The 18,892-nt window shown below is 53.0% G+C and overlaps 1 protein-coding gene and 1 long non-coding RNA gene across 3 annotated transcripts in view; one reads left to right on the forward strand and one right to left on the reverse strand.

Annotated features, from left to right (window-relative positions):
• Positions 1-511: 511 nt before the first annotated feature.
• On the reverse strand, positions 512-2,397 carry LOC135969988 (uncharacterized). The gene is made up of 2 exons (XR_010585310.1): positions 2,139-2,397; positions 512-1,566 (listed from the first exon to the last, which is right to left on the reverse strand). It is a non-coding gene; the product is annotated as an uncharacterized lncRNA (long non-coding RNA).
• A 124-nt stretch (positions 2,398-2,521) lies between these two features.
• Positions 2,522-18,892, forward strand: part of PTTG1IP (PTTG1 interacting protein) — a 28,687-nt gene continuing 12,316 nt past the window's right edge. Inside the window, exons 1-3 of one of the 2 annotated variants that reach the window (XM_005548525.5) lie at positions 2,522-2,700; positions 12,287-12,339; positions 17,945-18,053. In XM_005548525.5, the coding sequence (XP_005548582.3) occupies positions 2,586-2,700; positions 12,287-12,339; positions 17,945-18,053 (277 nt within the window). In that variant the 5' untranslated portion in view covers positions 2,522-2,585. The remainder of the gene's footprint in view (positions 2,701-12,286; positions 12,340-17,944; positions 18,054-18,892) is intronic. The other variant, XM_015446752.4, reaches the window with a different exon arrangement.

Consider the following 18,892-nt stretch of genomic DNA (forward strand, 5'->3'; position numbering starts at 1 on the left):
ATACAAAAATTAGCCGGGCATGGTGGTGCGTGCCTGTGGTCCCAGCTGCTTGGGAGGCTGAGGCAGAGGAGTCGCTTGAACCTGGGAGGCAGAGGTTGCGGTAAGTCAAGACTGCACCATTGCACTCCAGCCTGGGCAACAGAGCGAGACTCGGTCTCAAAAAAAAAAAAAAAAAAAAATTATTTTTCCCAAAGTAGAGCCAGGGTCACACACTCAGGTATTTAAATTCTCTAGAAAAACCAGTAGGGTCCTGGTGAGCATCAAGAAATTCCTTGATTATACTTTTAAGTTCTACCTTTGACCATAACTGATTAACTGGGGCACGTAGTTGTCCCCTATCAGACACTGGCTGTTTGAGAAATGGCCTCAGAACAGGAGAAGGAGGAGGGGGAAGAAAGGTGGGTCTGGGCAAGGTAGTGCATTCAGACAATAAAAGATAAAGAGAAGGAGTTGAGGAAGGAGGGGGAGAAATTTCAGTAGTCTTTTTAAATTCAGAAATTATTTTAGATAATTTTTGTTTTTCTCTCATAAAGAAATACCTTTATTAGAACTTCTTTTGGATGCTTCCAAATACCATAAAAAATACTCTCCCAAAGATTCTGTGTGATCCTAGAGCCAGCGTTTTCCAATTGAGCAAACAAGTAAATGAGCTTGGTATTCCAAGGGTACCCAGCTTTGGTCACTGAAATTTTGTTTTTTCTCAAGTTATGTGAGACCATTTTTCTAAACATGACAAGAGGTGGCGCCATAAGCACTGCGCAGGAATCCAGCTGCAGTTGCCAAAGATGGGTCCCTCCTGAAGGAGAAAGACTTGGTTTTGGATGGACGATTGTCTATAACATGAGTTTTCTTAAGTGACAAAAGCCTGTAAGGGAAAATCTGGTCACTCAAGAAGAAAGTTTAGACATGTCACTTGAACTCAGCTCCAGAGCCTGGCCAGTTTTAAAGATTACAAATTTTGCTTAAGCCACGATTCGTTTCTTCTTTTCAAAGAGAAACTGTTTTCCCCTTCTCCAAATTTGAAGGAGAAAAAAGGTTGCAAACTTTAGCAAGACGAACAAAACCTTAACGTCGAAGGGCAGTGTAACCACACACCTGCCAACAGCTGACTCTTTGCGTTAAAACCAAGCTTCAACTCCAGCCCCATCAGGTGTGGACCTGGGTAGACGGAACAGTCTGAACCTCAGCCCTGGGAGGCTGCCAGAGACCCCGATCAGTTCCCAGGCGGTCGGGTGAGCCAAGGCCGCTCCGCGGGTGCCAGCGCTCCGAGTGCCAGAGAAGTGGCTCGGATCACAGGAGGCTGGCTTCGGGCCCATCTGCAGGCGCCCAGATCCCAACCTAAAATCACACAGAGTCAGAATCTAATGTAAGGGGGGTTTATTCAAAGGTGGTTGGAGGCTGGCCCACCCGGAAACACCAACTCCAGAGGAATGGAGTCCGCCCTCGGAAGCAGGCAGGGGAAGGGTGCCCTCGGGCAGGCAGAGGCCGAGGGGCTTTTAGCAGGATCGCGGCGTCCTTCCTACGAGGTGGGCGCAGTCACGGCGTTTGATGGGTGACGGGCAGTGCCTGTTTCGGGGAAGGGTACATTTAACCCGTCAGAGGGTGCGGCAGTCACGGCTTCCCGTCTTCTGGTCTAAGCAGTGCAGAAAACAGGGGAAGTTCATCTACAAGGGTCATGAACCAAGAAGGCAGGAGGTTTCCGTCCCTGGCACCAGAGAATCCCGGACCCGAGAAAGGAGCTGCGGGCGCACGGGAGCGGGCGGCCCCGGCTCTCGTGGGGCTTAAAGCGGCAGACTGTGTTCAGGTTCACGCCTCTAAATGTATTTTTGCCATTTCTTAAGTCGCCTTAAAAATGTCCGTCACCATTTAGTCCTTTCATCAACCGAGCAGCGAGGGCGTCGGCGAGAAGCCAGGGAGGAGAAACGGCGCCTCTCTCGGGAATTTAGGTGGCAGCTTCAGCACTACACGTTTCAGCCTATTTTGGGGCCGCTTCCAGTGCGGTTAACGTACAAAAATAAATAAATCCCCGAAACACCCCACGCGGACATCCGCGGGAGCCCAGCGCGGGAAGCCGCGGTGTGGAGCGCGGGCACCGGCGCGGACTACGAGGGCCCACCCGCGTCTCCTCCAGGTCTCACTTGAGAGCAGCGTGAGCAGGGCCTGGGGCCGTCGTCCGGGACGCCCGTAGCCCTTTAGGATGGAGGCCGCCGTCACCTCCGCCACCGAAGCACCGCGCTCAGCCACGCCTCTCAGCCGGCCGCCCGTCCCCGCCGCGCAGGCGCAGGAGCCGCGGCGGGCCCCTCGGTCACTCCTCGCCCACCCGCGCCACGGAGGCGCACTGAGCCTCAGCCGCTCTCCTCACTACCGGGCGCCGTTCCTCCATCGCGCAGGCGCACTGAACCTCAGCCGCGCCGGGAGGCGGGCCGGATGGCGAGGGGGCGGAGCGAGCTGCTTTTTGAGGCTGCGCAGTCGCGTGGCCCCGCCCCGCAGGTCCACTTCCGGCGCCGCGGCTCTTTCTGGCAGAGACAGCTTGTGCTGTAGTCGGAGTTATAACGAGCCCCTGACCGACGGAGCGACCGCCGACCATGGCTCCCGGAGTGGCCCGCGGGCCGACGCCGTACTGGAGGTTGCCCCTCGGTGGCGCCGCGCTACTCCTGCTGCTCATCCCGGTGGCCGCCGCGCAGGAGCCTCTCGGAGCCGGTGAGGGCGCCGGGGCGGGCGGGGCCGCGAAGGGGGCGGGGCGGCTGGTGGGTCCAGGTCGGGGTCGGAGTCCGGGTCCGGGTCGGGGTCGCGGCCTGGGCGCTGGGCTCGGCGGGCGGCCTAGGCCCACGGTCGCAGGCACTGCCCAGGCGGCGGCTTCTCGAGGGTCACGCCGGTCTGGCGGCCGCGGGAGCTGCCGTCACGGCTGGGGCGCGGGCCGGGGAAGAGCCGCCTTTGTCTTTGTCTTTTTGTTTTGTCCAGTCTCTGCGGCCTCTCCTCGCGCGTGGCGGCGGGTTGGCCCTCGCTCGGCAGGCGGCACTCTTGGCACCTGCGGCCTCTCTTAGCCTCACTGAGACCTCAGACAGCTCTCCTCGGGTTCGATCCCGAGCCGGGATGGCGGCTCACGACGTGCTCGAGGTCGCACAGCTGGTCGGGTGCAGGTCGGGATGGCGGCCCCAGGCCCCTGGAGGGTGATGGGGGCCGCGGCCGGCGTGTCTCTGCAGTTGCCGGCGTTCACGCCGCCGCTCCCTCCGGGCCACAGTTCCATGCACAGCAGCGAACGCTCGCACTTATCTTATGCCTCAGAAAGGAAGGCTTCTCCAAAACCAGGCTGTAGCATCTGATTTTGAAGCAAGCTGATTGCGGGTCTACGCTGTCCAGACCCGCAGGTGGCATTCTTCATTCGTTTATCCCATCTGCACCAGGCCCTGCGGCCACAGTGGTGACCGACAGACATAGCTTCTGTCCTAGAGGAGCTGAGTCCCCGGGAGGCTGACCAAGAAAGAAGCAGTGAGGGCGCGGGGGCTGGAGGAGTGCTAGTGGAGGAAAGTGCGTGACAGGAGACTCAGAGTTCCAGAAACCGGGAGTGTTTATAGAGAGTGGCTTCCTGTGGGGCTGGGCCTCCAGGACCTGGTGGGCTGCGGGAAAATCCAGCAGGTTCTAAGCTGGAGAGTGTCATGGTTGGACCTGTTTCAGAATGTCATGCTGGTTTCCGTGTTTGGAGTTTCCAGGGGACCACTAGTGGTGGGGAATAGTGCCACCTTAACTTCAGTTTCCTGACCCTTACAATTAGGGTTGACCTGGGCCCAGCTTGAGGGGCTAATACTTTTCTCAACTCATGTTAGCCCAGGCTCTGTCAGGGTCTGCTAAGCATAGTAGAGCACTTTTTCTTTTTGTGACCTTATGGAATGTTTATTCCAGTGCGGGGTTATTTGTGTTTCTTCTTATCTGTTTCCATGTGTACTTAGTGTTTGTGACGTTAGCAATGCAGCTGCCTTGAAGTTTGTTAATCAAGGAGGCCAGTGGTACTGTACTGGGAACTTTTGGCCCACATTGAGTTCTAAGCACAAATGTGCAATGAATACGTTTCAAGAAACGGAATGGGCGTTTGCCGGGAGAGTGTGTGATTCACTTGAAACTCGTATCAGTGGCTCGGGGGTGTGTTTGCTTGCATTGTTAAAGTGGGAGTGTTACGAAAGCCACCCTGAGGTTTTTGTTTGACTACTGTGATTCCTTCTACTCTGCACTTCTGAAGGGTGCAGAGATGGGTGTGGACAAGTGGAGTGGACAGTTTGGGAATTAATCCAGAACTGCCATTCGGTGTGTCAGCTGAAAAGCACTTCCTTCTCCTCTAGGAGACCACTCTTGGTTACTTCCACTTAGAGTAATCTCCAAGTCCCGGTGGGTGAACTGTTGTTTCTCTTACTGGGGACCCCTTGAAATAGGAAGAATGGTGCCACGTCATGTTGGCATTCACTGCCCAGGCGCCCGTGGTGTCTGCGTGCCCCTTGTCCTTGGAGAGAGGGCCTATTTATAGCTTGGAGAACTCGCATCTTCCCACAGAGTACTTGCTTAGTGTGAGATTTTTTACTGCTTGTCATAGTTACAGGAATGTGACCACAATACTAATGTTTAAAACATTTTGTCTTCTTTACAAGGACACTGTGTGAATTTAAAGAATACATTATACCAATCCAAATCCAACACTTTTAAGCATCTTTTTATGTGTTTTGATGGAGGAGAGACATTAAGAACCCATGGTGTATTGAAGATCTTTGGAGCAAGATTCTTGAAGTTAAAGAAACCTGGATAGGGCTTTTGGACCCCACTTTATTTATGTATGGGGTCAGACTCAATCCAAGAGCTTCATCTGGAGGAAAGACGACCCCAAAAAGGAGTTCGGACTACTGTCTGAGGGCTGGAGCAGTGTGGCCAGTGCAGGTCCCTGAGGTGGTAGGTGCCACCCAGCCGCTCCTTACAGTGGGGCCTCCTGATGTGGAAAGGGGTATCTGTAGTCGGCCCATCACTCTGAGAAGCATGGCTTTCTAACTTCACAGAGTGCTACAGTGTACACAGGGTTCACAGCGTTGATATATACTATTAATCTTCAACTCTTTGTTTTGAAATAGTGGAATTTGCAAGAACGTTTTTTGTCTCCATATCTGCCCTCTTTTCTCACCTGGAATTGACAATGTAGTTGGTCTTCATGCCTCTGTCCCAGTGCAGAGTGGGCACCATGCCTCTTTGGCTGTTGGTTCTGATGAGAACTGCAGCCTGGAGACTGCAGCGTGTGGCCTGCTGTGTGACAGGAGCATGACGAGGAAATACTTAACACTTGCTGATGTGTTCCTTTGTGCTTAGTGCGTTTATTGACTCACCTGAAACTTCAGGAAAGCACTCAAATGGGTCATGGAGGATTGGTGTATCCTGACAGAAGAAAACTTTTTTTTTTCCTTTAATTTTAAAAACAAATAAGACTGAAAGGTCTTTAAAAATTGATAAATGGAGTGTAAGTTGAAGCCTTGCAGTCATAGGACCTCAGAAGTCAGGGCAGTCACATTCAGTGTTAGACTCAAGCAACACAAGGGCAGTTTTTATCTCTGGTTTTCTAGCACATGGTTTTTCTGTATCTTGTGATGTGATAAGAGATGGTGATCTCTTAGAGAAATAAACACTGCTTATCTCTGAAGCAGTAACAAATGATTCATGCCTTTCTTTTTTTTTTTTTTTTTTTTTGAGGTGGAGTCTTGCCCTGTTGCCCAGGCTGGAGTCCAGTGGCATGATGTCAGGTCACTGCAACCTCCGCCTCCCAGGTTCAAGTGATGCTCCTGCCTCAGCCTCCCAAGTAGCTGGGATTACAGGCACGTGCCATCACGCCCGGCTGATTTTCGCATTTTTAGTAGAGATGGAGTTTCGCCATGTTGGCCCGGCCACTCTCGAACTCCTGACCTCAGGTGATCTACCCACCTCGGCCTCCAAAAGTTCTGGGATTACAGGCGTGAGCCACTGCACCTGGCCTTTCTTTTCTTCCTATGCAAGATGATGTGTTTTCAAAGGACAGAGTAGAATGACCTTTTCCCATCTTTGATGTTTTTTTTTTTTTTTTTTTTTTTTTGAGACAGAGTCTCTGCCGCCCGGGCTGGAGTGCAGTGGCCGGATCTCAGCTCACTGCAAGCTCCGCCTCCCAGGTTCCCGCCATTCTCCTGCCTCAGCCTCCCGAGTAGCTGGGACTACAGGCGCCCGCCACCTCGCCCGGCTAGTTTTTTGTATTTTTTAGTAGAGACAGGGTTTCACTGTGTTAGCCAGGATGGTCTCGATCTCCTGACCTCGTGATCCGCCTGTCTCGGCCTCCCAAAGTGCTGGGATTACAGGCTTGAGCCACTGCGCCCGGCCTTTGATGTTATTTTCATAAGGACTGTAAACATTGGTGTTTTCCCCCTTATTGAAAGCCCGCCCTGTTCTTGGCCTGCTGGGAGCAGGAGGAATGTTGGGTGGTTTTTCTCTCCCTCTTCCTCTCATGCCTCTCCGCTGACTCAGACTGACCGGTAATCCAGAGGTCTGGGGGTACATGGAGTTGATGGTATGTGTTTTGGAGCTCAGTTCTTGTAGTTCACACAAGACCTAGTTACCAGAAAGAAGCTTTAAAAATGAAAATCCGCATGACCGAGAACGGCATCATCCCTGTCGCTTGTAGCCACTGTAGGGCTGAGGAGAGGAAGCACACGCACCCTTCCTGGTAGATGACTTTTCAGGAAGGACTCCAGTGGGCGTGCCCTGTGTCTCCTTGCCCAGGTTGTGTTTAGAAAGACCTCAGAGGTGCAGAAAGTTGAAGGAATAGTGCAGTGAAGTCCTGGATGCCCTTCTGTTCTCAACATTGACTCCGTTTGCCTTAGCACTCTCTCTGTAGATCTCCTTGTTATTTTTTAAGTTTATAATAAAATTGTGTTTTATTTTTAAAAATTGGTTCAGGCCAGGTGTGGTGGCTTACGCCTGTAATCCCAGCACTTTGGGAGGCCAAGGCGGGTGGATCACGAGGTCAGGAGATCAAGAACATCCTGGCTAACACAGTGAAACCCCATCTCTACTAAAAATACAAAAAATTAGCCGGGCGTGGTGGCAAGTGCCTGTAGTCCCAGCTACTCTGGAGGCTGAGGCAGGAGAATGGCATGAACCCAGGAGGCGGAGCTTGCAGTGAGCCCAGATTGCACCACTGCACTCCAGCCCGGGCGACAGAGTAAGACTCCATCTCCGAAAAAAAAAAAAATTGGTTCAGCTGGGCACAGTCGCTCACACCTGTAATCCCAGCATTTTTGGAGGCCGAGGTGGGAGGATTGCTGGAGGCCAGGAGTTCAAGACCAGCCTGGGTGACATAGCAAGACTCCATCTCTACTCATATTTTAAAAATGTATTGTAAATTGACAAATCACAATTGTATTGCCTGTTGTTATTTTGACCAAACCATTTGGGAGTAAGTTACTATTGTGACCTTTATCCCTACATTCTTCAGAGTTTATCTCCTAAGAAGGAGGCTGTTCTTCTACATAACTAAAATTTATATAATTATCAAAAGCTAGACATGTAACATTGATATGATATCATTGAATACCTGATTTAACCTCCAATCTGGTACAAATTTTACCAGTTACCCCAACAATGTCCTGTTCCTACCCGCTGAGATCCAGGACCACAAGTTGCATTTAATCGTTGTGTCTCTTTAATCTCCACTGATCTAGAATAGTTCTTCTTTGTTTTCAGAAAGCCAGTTTGTGGAAGGACCCTCAGTGGGTCTTACCGGGTGTTTCCTTTTATTCGATTCAGGTACGCTTTGGCAGGAGCATGGCGCAGTGATTCTGTCCTCTCAGTGTCCTCCGTGGGGGGCACATGCTGTCACTTTGTCCCATCATCGTGTTGTTCTGGGTTATGGTGGGGATAACTGATCTCTTGGAAGGTGCCACCTTCTCCCCCTGAGTAATGACTCACCTGTGGGGAGGTGCTTTGAGACTATCTTGTCAGTCCACAGGCAGACCCAGTGGACTTGACATCTTCGGGGGCAGACCCAGTGGACTTGGCATCTTCGGGGAATTCTTGCCTGCGTTAGTGTTGGCTGTGATGATTGTAAAATGGAGTCTTCTCAACTCATCATTTCTTCAGCGTTTGCCACTCGGCCTTCTCTTTATTTCACGTCAGTATGGATTCTAGGGGTTAGAGTTCATGACTGTTATCATTTATTTTGATGTTCAATTGGCCCAGATTTGGCCAGAAAGACTCCCTCCAGACTGGCTTCTGGATCCTCTAGCCATTCGTTCCTGTCCATGCCACTCTCAGGCACTGCACACTGTCTGTGGCTCAGCTTGTGCACTTTCTGCCCCACTTCTGGAATCAGCCATTTCTCCGAGGAGCTCTGCTTCCTGCTGGTGGGGAACAGCATCTAGAAACCAAGAGCTGGGCACCAAGGATACACGTCTGCTGCTGAGTGTTGTCCTTTCAGTGGACAGAGCTGGGAGTTGAATTTTAAAACCAAGAGTTCATCATGGTGCCCGTCACATTGCAACACCACGGGGGTCTGTGCCCACCATCAGCCCACCGTTCCTCCTTCTTCCCACAGTGCCAAGTCACTGGGGACTTCGAAATGTCAGCAGTGCTGTTCTTATCAAAGTACCCTGTAACCCTGCCTCTCAGCAGTGATTTCAGAAATTAAGGCTTTTCACTGGTTGCCAATTTTCTTTACCTCCCTGGGGCTGAATACAACCTGTTGTTTCAAGTATCTAAAGTGGCTTAAAATAAACTTCTACATAAACTGACTAGCACACCCCTAGAGACTCTGAAAAAAGTACTACTTAGTGATAATTGCTGTAGAACATGTGACAAAATGTGCTTTCATTTCAAATAAAGTGGAGATTTATTTAGAAAAGTGGAGTGTATAACTACACTGTTAAATAGAAGGATCCCAACAATGGACTTGATGTGTTATTAGTCCCTCTTGGTAAACATAATGAGTGAAATTGTAAGTTAAAGCTGAAGCTCTTTTCCCTCCATTTCATCATGAAACTCTTCACGTGTACAGCAAAGCTGAAGGATTTTGTGGTGCGCGCTTGTGTACCCGCTACCTCAGGCGTGTCGCCACGCTTTGCTGTGTTGCATTTGTCCAGGTGTCTCCACAGCCTTCCACTTCTGCGTGAGTGTCAGGCACAGACGTCAGCGTCAGTCACAGACGTGAGCGTCAGTCACAACGTGTCAGTCACAGACATGAGTGTCAGTTACAACTTGAGTGTCAGGCACAGACGTGAGTGTCAGGCACAGACGTGAGCGTCAGTCACAGATGTGTCAGTCACAACGTGAGCGTCAGTCACAGACGTGAGCGTCAGTCACAGATGTGAGCGTCAGTCACAGACGTGAGCGTCAGTCACAACGTGAGCGTCAGTCACAGACGTGAGCGTCAGTCACAGACGTGAGCGTCAGTCACAGACGTGAGCGTCAGTCACAGACGTGAGCGTGCTCTTCTGCCTTCACTGTGCTTGTCAGGGACCAGAGTTCAGAGTTGTCTTGTTTTTTCTTTTGAGATACATTTTTCATACAGGGAAATGTGGGAAACTTAATTGTGCTGTTCAGTGAGTTACACCCATATAGCCGGGACCGAGACAGACCCTCGATCTGGAAGATTCAACCTCCCCCATACATGGCTGCCCCCAGGCAGCCATTGCCCCCCTCCCTCCATAGGTGAGTCTCACCTTTTCTAGAGCAACATGGCCACAAAATTACACGATAGGGTCTTTTGCGGAAGGCGTCTTTCACATGATGTGCTTCAGACTCATCCGTGTTTTACACAGACCAGTTCATTTCTTTTCATCGCTGAACAGTGTTAGTGATTGCACAGCCACATAGCTCACCTCTAAAGGAGAGACACAGAAATCAGCCTTTTGTGTTTGGAATGCCTTTTCCAAAGATCCCTTCATCCGGGAGCGGCATGTTTGCTATTCTTGATGCCCTGCTGGTATTGTGTGAGTGTTCCAGTCTGTCTGTCCACCCTCCTACAGAGTGACATCTGGGCTGTGTTCACTTGGGGCTGTCACAGGGCGTTCCTGCGCAGGTCCGTCTGTGGATGCGGGCTCCCTCTCTTCTGGATGAAATACTAAGAGTGGGATTGCTGAGTCATAGGTGGTGGCATGTTTGTTTAGGAGCAGCTGCCAGACCTTCTTTGCAAATTATTGAGCCATTTACACTTCCAACACTGTGTGAGAGTTCTGTTGCTGTGCATCCTTGCCAACATTTGCTATTGTCATTCTCTTTAATTTTAGCCACTCTGGTGGGTGTGTAGTCATCTCTCGTTGGAGTTTTAATTTGCATTTCTCTAGTGACTGGTGGTGAGCACAGAGCTCTTTTCAGCGTGCACAGTGTGTGTGTGTGTGTTATGGGATTGGGGGAGTAGGCAGTCAGCTTTGTGTGTGTGTGTGTGTTACAGGATTGTAGGAGTGGGCAGTCAGCTTGTGTGTGTGTGTGTGTGTGTGTTACGGGATTGGGGGAGTAGGCAGTCAGCTTTGTGTGTGTGTGTGTGTGTGTGTGTGTGTGTGTGATGGGATTGGGGGATTAGGCAGTCAGCTTTGTGTGTGTATGTGTGTGTGTTACAGGATTGGAGTGGGCAGTCAGCTGTGTGTGTGTGTGTGTGTGTGACAGGATTGGGGGAGTAGGCAGTCAGCGTGTGTGTGTGTGTGTGTGTGTGTGTGTGTGTGTGATGGGATTGGAGGAGTTAGGCAGTCAGCACGTGTGTGTGTGTGTGTTACGGAATTGGGGGGGTAGGCAGTCTGTGTGTGTGTGTGTGTGTTATGGGATTGGGGGAGTAGGCAGTCAGTGTGTGTGTGTGTGTGTGTGTGTGTGACGGGATTGGGGGAGTTAGGCAGTCAGCACGTGTATGTGTGTGTTACGGAATTGGGGGGGTAGGCAGTCAGCGTGTGTGTGTGTATGTGTGTGTTACGGGATTGGGGGAGTAGGCAATCATCGTGTGTGTGTGTGTGAGAGACGGGATTGGGGGAGTAGGCAGTCAGCATGTGTGTGTGTGTGTGTGTGTGTGTGTGAGACGGGATTGGGGGAGTAGGCAATCATCGTGTGTGTGTGTGTGAGACGGGATTGGGGGAGTAGGCAATCATCGTGTGTGTGTGTGTGTGTGTGTGTGTGACGGGATTGGGGGAGTAGGCAGTAAGCGTGTGTGTGTGTGTGTGAGAGACGGGATTGGGGGAGTAGGCAGTCAGCGTGTGTGTGTGTGTGTGTGTGTGTGTGTGTGACGGGATTGGGGGAGTAGGCAGTCAGCGTGTGTGTGTGTGTGTGTGTGTGTGACGGGATTGGGGGAGTAGGCAATCATCGTGTGTGTGTGTGTGTGTGTGTGTGCGTGTGTGTGTGACGGGATTGGGGGAGTAGGCAGTCAGCGTGTGTGTGTGTGTGTGTGTGTGTGTGTGTGTGTGTGACGGGATTGGGGGAGTAGGCAATCATCGTGTGTGTGTGTGTGTGTGTGTGTGTGTGTGTGACGGGATTGGGGGAGTAGGCAGTCAGCGTGTGTGTGTGTGTGAGAGACGGGATTGGGGGAGTAGGCAGTCAGCTTGGTTGCGTGTTGGAAGTTATTCATGCCATCGCTCTTGCTTCTGATTGGCTTGAGTTCCAGAGCTGTTGGCTGCGTGGAGTTGGACCCCTTCCTTAGGAGCAGTGCTGTGAGTAGCGGGCAGAATCCCAGGGTGTTCTGCATGATTGGAGCAGGCTGGCGCACCGGGCCTCTCCCTCGGTACAGGGAGCTTAGCCCAGTCTGGGGTGAGGCTGTCAGGGGACTGAGACCTTGCTTTGTCACATGAGATCTGTAGGTGAGTCCGAAGACACAAGTGTGCTGCTTGGCAGTGTTGCTGGCATTGCTGTGGCCTTGGATGGAGGCTCTTGGGTTACCAAAAGAGTATGTGCTGATGAGCGGAAGGTCCCAGCGGGTTCGTGGCTAGTGATTACACAACCGCAGGGCGCACCTCCTCTCGCAGAGGGATCTGAAACACCGCCCTCTGTGTTGGGACTCTTCTCTCCCGGAAGAGCCCTCGCGGACAGGAGCTGCGTGTTTATGCTCTTGGTGCCCTGCCTGCCGCGGGATTCCTGAACACTCGTTCCAGATGCCTTGAAGAAGGCTTGTTACCAGCAGGGCTCAGGAAGAGGACCTTTGCTAATTCCAGATCAGAGGTTCTTAGTGCTACGCCCCTCACTGGTGCCCACCCTGCCCTTCTGGACAAATATTTACACTGCCTGATTCTCAGTGACTGACTTGTCTCTTGCCTGTTTCCTGCAGCTTGTTCTCAGAACACAAACAAAACCTGTGAAGAGTGCCTGAAGAACGTCTCCGTAAGTAGCACGCGGACTAGAAACTGGAGTGCCGTCCAAACCGTCCAAAGGCCACACGGGCTTTCTCTAGGTCCAGGGAGCCGCCGGGATGTGTGGAGGGCTCTGTTGTTTGGGATTTGGGGGGATGGTTTTTTGAATAGTTACTAAATGTTACTTCAGCCCTTTCAGGAATATCAAACCTTCTCCTGAAAACTGCAGTTACTGTCTGAGCATGGCCAGTGTCCGTGATTTCACTCCTGTGCATACGGGGCCACACTGCGTGCTCAGCACTGCGGTCAGCCTTCCTCACGAGGCCCCTAGCGAGAAATTGGGCTGTCCGTAAAGCTGCACCCTAAGGCTGGGAGCCCGTGTTTCCCAGGCTATCAGGGGCTGCAGCAGAGACTGCTTTCTGAGCTCCTCACACAGGATTGGAAGGGGCAGAGCAAGGAGAGAAAGGCACCAGCCCTCTGGGCAGGTGCGCCAGGCTGTCCATAGCACTCTCTGGTCGTGATCTGGGGCTCAGGTTTGGATTTTGTCCCTGGGTCTTTTAAATACTGTGTGCCCTTCAACAAGAGGCTAGCGGTCTAGAGCAAAGTTCCCTGAGCCTCCACGGCGTGGGGTGGGGCCCAAGACTCCCTGGGGTACCTTCCCAATGGAGTCTGATGCAGATGTCCGCCTGGGAGAAGGAGCACGCATGGTGGGGAAGCAGCGTCACAGTGCAGGTCTTGTTAAAGATGTGTGAACAGGGTCCTTTGGCTTTCTCTGCGTGGTGACCTGCTCTCAGGCCAGCCTGGCTGGCACCTCTTAGGCTTGCCTTACTGCGCAGCCCTTGGTTCAGCAGCACCCACGTCTCCTCGCAGCACCATGAAGTCAGCGTGGGAAACCTGAGGGAAGGCCTGCGGCGAGTGGAAGTGGTTAGGCAGAAAACAGCATCCTGTGAGGCCTTTTTCTCAGGATTCCTGAGAGGCCACCCCCTGCCCCTTCCAGTCAGGGGTTTAGCAAGCGTTGAGAACTGCAGGGTGAGGCTTCCTTTTCCCGACAGTGAGGTTTGAGGACATGAGGAGGCTGGGAAAGATGTGGCGTGAGCCATATTCTCAAAAAACAGTTCTTCCTGCACGAGACAGTGGCGTAGGTTTGAGACACATCTTGTCAGTTTGTGGGACTTAACTGGATACTTGCATTTGCTGATTAAAAATTGAAAGATGGGCCGGGCATGGTGACTCACCTGTAATCCCGGCACTTTGGGAGGCCGAGGCAGGCGGATCACAAGGTCAGGAGATCGAGACCATCCTGGCTAACACGGTGAAACTACGTCTCTACTAAAAATACAAAAAATTAGCCGGGCGCGGTGGCGGGCGCCTGTAGTCCCAGCTACTCGGGAGGCTGAGGCAGGAGAATGGTGTGAACCCGGGAGGCGGAGCTTGCAGTGAGCTGAGATCGCGCCACTGCACTCCAGCCTGGGCAACAGAGCAAGACTCCGTCTCAAAAAAAAAAAAAAAAATTGACAGACGCTGTTTCTGTAGTTTCAGATCTTGACATTGGTGGTGTTGAACTTGCTCCAATGCCCTGGTCCTGGTGTATTTTCTAGATGGTGCTTCTTTTTAGTCTCTGGGTTTTTCCACTGGAAGTCATTTCAGCCTTAAACACAGCTGACTATCGTATGTGGCTTTGTAGCCTAGAGCGTGTTTTTGCCGTGGTGCCCTGTGTAACCCTCACCACCCCGGGCAGGGTGTGGTGATGGCAGCCGTCTCGTGGATGAGGCAGGACCGAGGGACTTGCCCAGGTCATCGTGGGTGGGGCCAGTCCAGAAGGGCTAAAGGCCTGACTCCAGTTCTGACCCAGACAGGGCAGTGAAGGGGGCCGCTTGCCTCGCAGCCAGCTCCAGGCCTGCGTGGGCGTGGTCTTGGGCACACAGGAGGTTTCTGGAAGGAGGTGTCTGTGCCTGGGAGGCCTCAAGAGGACCCTGCATGTTGCAACAGAGGCTGTGGTGGGCTGTATCCATGCTGCTGAGGCTGTGGTGGGCTGTGTGTCTGCTGCTGAGGCTGTGGTGGGCTGTGTGTGTCTGTGCTGCTGAGGCTGTGGTGGGCTGTGTGTGTCTGTGCTGCTGAGGCTGTGGTGGGCTGTGTGTGTCTGTGCTGCTGAGGCTGTAGTGGGCTGTGTGTCTGCTGCTGAGGCTGTGGTGGGCTGTGTGTGTCTCTGCTGCTGAGGTTGTGGTGGGCTGTGTGTCTCTGCTGAGGCTGTGGTGGGCTATGTGTGTCTGTGCTGCTGAGGCTGTGATGGGCTGTGTGTGTCTGTGCTGCTGAGGCTGTGGTGGGCTGTGTGTCTGCTGCTGAGGCTGTGGTGGGCTGTGTGTCTGCTGCTGAGGCTGTGATGGGCTGTGTGTGTCTGTGCTGCTGAGGCTGTGGTGGGCTGTGTGTGTCTCTGCTGCTGAGGCTGTGGTGGGCTGTGTGTCTGCTGCTGAGGCTGTGGTGGGCTGTGTGTGTCTGTGCTGCTGAGGCTGTGGTAGGCTGTGTGTTTCTGCTGAGGCTGTGGTGGGCTGTGTGTGTCTGCTGCTGAGGCTGTGGTGGGCTGTGTGTGTCTGCTGCTGAGGCTGTGGTGGGCTGTGTGTGTCTGCTGCTGAGGCTGTGGTGGGCTGTGTGTGTCTGCTGCTGAGGCTGTGGTGGGCTGTGTGTGTCTGCTGCTGAGGCTGTGGTGGGCTGTGTGTGTCTCTGCTGCTGAGGCTGTGGTGGGCTGTGTGTGTCTGTGCTGCTGAGGCTATGTTGGGCTGTGTGTCTCTGCTGAGGCTGTGGTGGGCTGTGTGTCTGCTGCTGAGGCTGTGATGGGCTGTGTGTGTCTGTGCTGCTGAGGCTGTGGTGGGCTGTGTGTGTCTCTGCTGCTGAGGCTGTGGTGGGCTGTGTGTCTGTGCTGCTGAGGCTGTGGTAGGCTGTGTGTTTCTGCTGAGGCTGTGGTGGGCTGTGTGTGTCTGCTGCTGAGGCTGTGGTGGGCTGTGTGTGTCTGCTGCTGAGGCTGTGGTGGGCTGTGTGTGTCTCTGCTGCTGAGGCTGTGGTGGGCTGTGTGTGTCTGTGCTGCTGAGGCTGTGGTGGGCTGTGTGTCTCTGCTGAGGCTGTGGTGGGCTGTGTGTCTGCTGCTGAGGCTGTGGTGGGCTGTGTGTGTCTCTGCTGCTGAGGCTGTGGTGGGCTGTGTGTGTCTGTGCTGCTGAGGCTATGGTGGGCTGTGTGTCTCTGCTGAGGCTGTGGTGGGCTGTGTGTCTCTGCTGAGGCTGTGGTGGGCTGTGTGTCTGCTGCTGAGGCTGTGGTGGGCTGTGTGTGTCTGTGCTGCTGAGGCTATGGTGGGCTGTATCCATGCTGCTGAGGCTGTGGTGGGCTGTGTGTCTGCTGCTGAGGCTGTGATGGGCTGTGTGTGTCTGTGCTGCTGAGGCTGTGGTGGGCTGTGTGTGTCTCTGCTGCTGAGGCTGTGGTGGGCTGTGCGTCTGTGCTGCTGAGGCTGTGGTAGGCTGTGTGTTTCTGCTGAGGCTGTGGTGGGCTGTGTGTGTCTGTTGCTGAGGCTGTGGTGGGCTGTGTGTGTCTGCTGCTGAGGCTATGGTGGGCTGTGTGTCTCTGCTGAGGCTGTGGTGGGCTGTGTGTCTGCTGCTGAGGCTGTGGTGGGCTGTGTGTCTCTGCTGAGGCTGTGGTGGGCTGTGTGTCTCTGCTGAGGCTGTGGGGGGCTGTATGTCTGCTGCTGAGGCTGTGGTGGGCTGTGTGTCTGTGCTACTGAGGCTGTGATGAGCTGTGTGTCTCTCCTGAGGCTGTGGTAGACTGTGTGTCTGCTGCTGAGGCTGTGATGAGCTGTGTCTCTGAGCTGCTGAGGCTGTGGTGGGCTGTGTGTCTCTGCACTACTGCCTGAGCTGCTTGCTATGTGCATATTACTTAATCGATCAGAAAAGCAACACAACAACAACCAGAGAAGAGAATGCCGTGTCCTCCCAATGAGCTCCTCTGGCTCATGGTACCACTGTCATGGAAAAATGGAAAATCAGACATTTACAACTTGAGCCATTTGAAAAGGGAGGATTAGCCAAAAATCGTTAATTGCAAGCAAAACCCCTGAAATTTAAGATACTCCCAAATGACCAAAATAAACAGGGTTTAACTGTTACTTGTTATGTTACACTGGAAACAACTTAAACAAGACACTAAAGTGGTCACTGTATAAGTCGCCCTGGGAAAGAAAGCCCAGGGGATGTTGTCATATTTTTTTGTGACAACGACTTTCACCCTAACCTGGGCCAAAAATGTCAAGGCTTTCTATCCTATATCCTATTAAAAAGTCAGCAACACTGTTAATGTGGAGATGTGAAGTAACAGGCAGTCTGGACTTGGGTCTGGTCTTGGGCTGGCACATTAGCTGCTGCCGAACGGCAGTTCTTTTTTTTTTTCCTTTTGAGACGAGTTTCACTCTTGTTGCTCAGGCTGGAGTGCAACGATGCCATCTCGGCTCACCGCAACCTCCACCTCCCGGGCTCAAGCGATTCACCTGCCTCAGCCTCAGGAGTAGCTGGGATTATGGGCATGCACCACCACACGTGGCTTATTTTGTGTTTTTAGTGGGGACGGGGTTTCTCCATATTGGTCAGGCTGATCTTGAACTTCCCACTCAGGTGATCCGCCACCCGGCCTCCCGAAGTGCTGGGATTACAGGCGTGAGCACTGCGCCCGGCCTGAATGGCAGTTCTTTTACCCCTTCCTGTGCCACCTGCCTGCGTGCTAGGCTGTTTCCTGTCACGCTCGGTGCCTGGCTCACAGAGTGCTTGTGGGCCTCATTGTGTACCACCGTGGCATGTGCTGGGCCCAGCTCTGTGCTCTTACACACACATACGGGTATGGTGGTGTTGTCTCCACACCACTGCGGCCTCATACCTGATGTTCGAGGGGCTCAGACGAGCATCCATGAGTTTCTCTCCAGCTCTCGGTTTAGGGCAGGCTGAGCCTTAGTTGCATCATCTTTCAAGTTGTGCAACTTAGTGCGTTTGTGAAGGTCAGAGGTAGGAAGCATGGTCCTTTCTACAAACGGTGACCATGCTCACCAAAGTCCATTCATCACAGACTCAGTGAGTGCCTGTGATGGGCCAGGCTATGTCCTGCGTTCTTGGGATGCTTCAGCCAGTGATGTGCACGGGTGCCCAGCGTGCGGGGAGGAGAGGTCTACAGAAGCACACCTCACAGGAGGTGAGGAGGGGGTGGAAGCAGGTGGTTGTGTCCAGTCGGTTGGTCAGGGCAGGGCTCATCCAGTCAGTGGGGAGAGTACTCCAGGCAGAACAGGCAGGCTGAGCTGAGGCTGCGAGCAGGAGGTGGGGTTGGCAGCACAGAGGCCCCGTCGCCTCAGTAGGGTGAGTTGTGGAAGAGGTGTGAGTGACGCGGGCCTTGATGAGTCCGTGGAGAGCTGACAGGGCTGCTGGCTGCTGTGCTGGGTGTGGACTGAAGGGCGGTGAGGGTGAAGGCAGAGACACGGTGGGAGGGGGAAGGCTGAGCCTTTATAGCAGCCATCCACAGAGTAGATGCACTGCTGGGCTGTGGGCAGAGCCAGGACAGTTCTTCCTTTGTTTTTTCTGTTGTGTTTCTAACGCTTATTTAATGTTGGTCTCTTTCAGTGTCTTTGGTGCAACACTAACAAGGCTTGTCTGGACTACCCAGTTACAAACATCTTGCCACCTGCCTCCCTTTGTAAATTGAGCTCTGCACGCTGGGGAGTTTGTTGGGGTAAGTCATTGTTTTCATTTGCTTCTTGCAAAATCGATGCTTCTTTGAAAATAGTAGTATGGGCTGGGTGCGGTGGCCCACATCTGTAATCCTAGCACTTCGGGAGACGGAGGCGGGTGGATCATGAGGTCAGGACATTGAGACCATCCTGGCCAATATGATGAAGCCCAGTCTCTATTAAAAATACAAAAATTAGGCCGGGCACGGTGGCTCAAGCCTGTAATCCCAGCACTTTGGGAGACCGAGACGGGTGGATCACGAGGTCAGGAGATCAAGACCATCCTGGCTAACACGGTGAAACCCCGTCTCTACTAAAAAAAAAATACAAAAAACTAGCCGGGCGAGGTGGCGGCGCCTGTAGTCCCAGCTACTCGGGAGGCTGAGGCAGGAGAATGGCGGGAACCCGGGAGGCGGAGCTTGCAGTGAGCTGAGATCCGGCCACAGCCCTCCAGCCTGGGCGACAGAGCGAGACTCCGTCTCAAAAAAAAAAAAAAAATACAAAAATTAGCTGGGCATGGTGGTGCGCACTTGTAATCCCAGCTACTTGGGAGGCTGAGACAGGAGAATTGCTTGAACCCGGGAGGCGGAGGTTGCAGTGATCCGAGATTGTGCCACTGCATTCCAGCCTGGCGACAGAGCAAGACTCCGTCTCAAAAAAAGAAAATGGTATTATGTGCCCAGTTAGCAGAAGTTGCTAGAAAATGTGATGCCAATAGCTCTGTGACTCCCAGGGAAAGGCTGGGAAGCCAGGGGTGATCTGGTGACCGGGAAAGCAGCCCTGGGGCTCCCTAGGGAACCTGGAGGACCTCCTTCCAGGTCAACCCCAGCACTGAGCTCTA

The sequence above is a fragment of the Macaca fascicularis genome, chromosome 3 (genome assembly GCF_037993035.2).
Source record: "Macaca fascicularis isolate 582-1 chromosome 3, T2T-MFA8v1.1".
In the NCBI taxonomy this organism is placed as follows: domain Eukaryota; kingdom Metazoa; phylum Chordata; class Mammalia; order Primates; family Cercopithecidae; genus Macaca; species Macaca fascicularis.